We start from the raw sequence: 2,461 nt of genomic DNA, 5'->3' as shown, positions 1-2,461 counted from the left end.
GGCCGCGGCGCCTCGGGGCCTTCCTGGCGGGCCGGCGGCAGGAAGCGGCGCGGGGGGGCGGGCCGGAGCCTCTTCCCGGCAGGTGGGAGGGCGACAATGGCCGGGAGGAAGGAAGCGGGGAGCGCCGGCACACAGGACGCGGGCCCGGGAGGGAGGAGGGACGGCGGGGAGAGGCGACGAGCCCGGCGGGGAGCGCCGAGGGGCCGCGGCCCCCCGCCGGGGCCGGGGCCGGGGCCGGGAGCAGCCGCTGCGCGTCTCCAGGCGCCGGAGGAGCGGCGGGCGCCGCCTCGTCGCGGGGGTGCAGCCCGCAGCCGCAGCCCGCAGCCGCCCGGTAGCAGCCGTCGGCGCGGCGGGCGGCCAGGTCCGGGATGAGGCTCTGCGAGACGCTTAGCAAGTGCGCAGCCAGCGCACGCTCCTGCGGGGAGAACTGCTTTAACACAGAAAGACAACACTCTCCGGAAAACATTACCACTTCGTCCCCCGATCTACGGATGGACTGAGACTCTAAGGGAAAACGTAGCTTTTAACTATTTACCGTTTAACTTAACAGGCATGAACGAATCAGCAACGTAACGCTTACTAGTTCAATAAAGTTTTTGTTAAAAACGCGGTAAGCTACAGCCAGACGGTGAGCCATTTTCAGTACTGGTCAGAATTTACTGCATGCTAGTGACCGTACTCAGTTCGTAAAATAAAAAATACGTTTAAACATCACTACGCTAGCGTAAAAGATTGCAAAATAATGAAACGCCTTACCCCTTTAATGTAGATCCCAAGTTCATTTGATTCCATGTCATGCATTCAAGCTGTGAGGTCATTTGGTATAAATTGTCACTGTTATGAAAATATCTAGAATTAGAACTAAAATTACTGTGATCAGGTTAGAACTAAGTCAAAATAGCAACATTATTATTTGTTACTTGTTTTAAAGCATATAACAGCAGCAAGTGAAATTATTCTACATAATCCCATTTATCAATGTAATATCAATTTTAAAAGAGGGAAGAAATGGCTATGCAGTGAAAAGAAAAATCTCTGTTGATCCACGGGTTCATTTTTCATCTGCTGAAATCTGAGACGTAGAACTCTTTCCTTACAGGAAAGTAATACCCGATATTGACACATTTAAATGAATGAAACGAATATACGCCGACTTGTGGGTTAACCAAGCAGATTATTTGTTTAAAAAAGGCAAATCTGTTAACTGTTTTAACCAAGAGTGTAAAAGATCACGTGGTTAATGGACTGAAGCAGCTATCGTGACTAATGATGGATGTGGCTACATATAGGGGCTTGACAAGCGGAAGAAAAATTGAGTGGTTGAACGATAAACTAAATTCACAACTGGAATACACTTTTTTCTCTTTTTCTGGCACGGCGCGGCGGCCTCGGCGCGGAGCAGGGGCGCAGCCCCCGCGGCGATCCCCCGCGGAGCGCGCTCTGCGCGCGAGGAGCCGCCGAGGCCGGCAGCGGGGCGCGCGGAGGGGCGCGCAGCGGGCGCGGCTGCGCAGCTGCCCGCGCCGCCGGGCCCGCCGGCTCTGCCGCCGCCGCCCGCGCCGGGGAACAGCCACGCGCAGCAAACGCGCGGCTCCGCTGATTAATTACACCTCGACTCGCGGCGCTCACGCAGCGGATTTATAGCATTCTGCTATGAGAACAGGGCTAAATTTTTTTCTCGTTTCGTGGCAGGTAGAAGCGACCTAAAAAGCCAGATTCCAGTGGGAAGCTTTTGCATATAAAAACAAATTAAGTGACTTCAATCTCGAAGTATGTGTAATATCATTTGTCTGTATCACTGGACACTATTATTCATTAGCGTGTCTGAACTGCTATTATGCTACTACAATGTCCTGCATATCAGCTCGGGGATTGTTAAACTCTCCTGCAGTTTCCCCATTTGCAATAGCAGTTCGTGCTGGCCTGTGCCAACTACGTTTTGCAATTCCACGAATTCTTCCTGTAATGCTGCTGTAATTAATTCCTCCAGGACCCTGATTTTTATTAGAAGTACCCGCCCGATGCATTTACAGCAGGAGATTTCCCTTTAACTTTCTTTCGCTTGACAGTTCATTTATAAGAGCCTCCCCCACAATATCCACTTTTTCCCCTCCTTTGCTTTTTCATAAAGCAATACACTTATTCATCTTGTCACTAGCTAGCAGCCACTGTATTGCATGCCGCGTTTGGGTGACAGTGTCCAAAGCGAACCTCTGAGAAACCAGCGCGATTTTTAGAGACGAAGTGAAGCCACAGCTCACTGTCTTCGCCTACACGTTACGGCTCTCTCGTGCCCTCCCCAATTTACGGCCGCGCCGCGGTCCCTGGTCTGCAGCTCCAGCAGCTTAACAGCGGGGCGGCAGCGGGATTCGCCCTCTGAGGGGAGCCCGGGGCGGCTCTCGGGCAGGCCGAGCTCGGCGCACCCGCCCGCGGGAAGCAGGGCGAGCGGACCTGCGCTCTGCGG

The 2,461-nt window shown here is 53.3% G+C and overlaps 1 protein-coding gene across 1 annotated transcript in view; it reads right to left on the bottom strand.

The window, feature by feature from the left end:
* WT1 (WT1 transcription factor) overlaps window positions 1-2,461 on the bottom strand; it is a 42,876-nt gene that overhangs the window by 25,078 nt on the left and 15,337 nt on the right. The window contains exon 4 of the mRNA XM_085300980.1: window positions 757-834. Within this exon, the coding sequence (XP_085157106.1) occupies window positions 757-834 (78 nt within the window). The remainder of the gene's footprint in view (window positions 1-756; window positions 835-2,461) is intronic.

This window comes from Rhea americana, unplaced genomic scaffold (assembly GCF_003343005.1).
Source record: "Rhea americana isolate MKP2758 unplaced genomic scaffold, rheAme1 scaffold_17, whole genome shotgun sequence".
Lineage (NCBI taxonomy): Eukaryota > Metazoa > Chordata > Aves > Rheiformes > Rheidae > Rhea > Rhea americana.
Note: the sequence above shows the minus strand (reverse complement) of the source record. Positions and strands in the feature narration are given on the sequence as shown.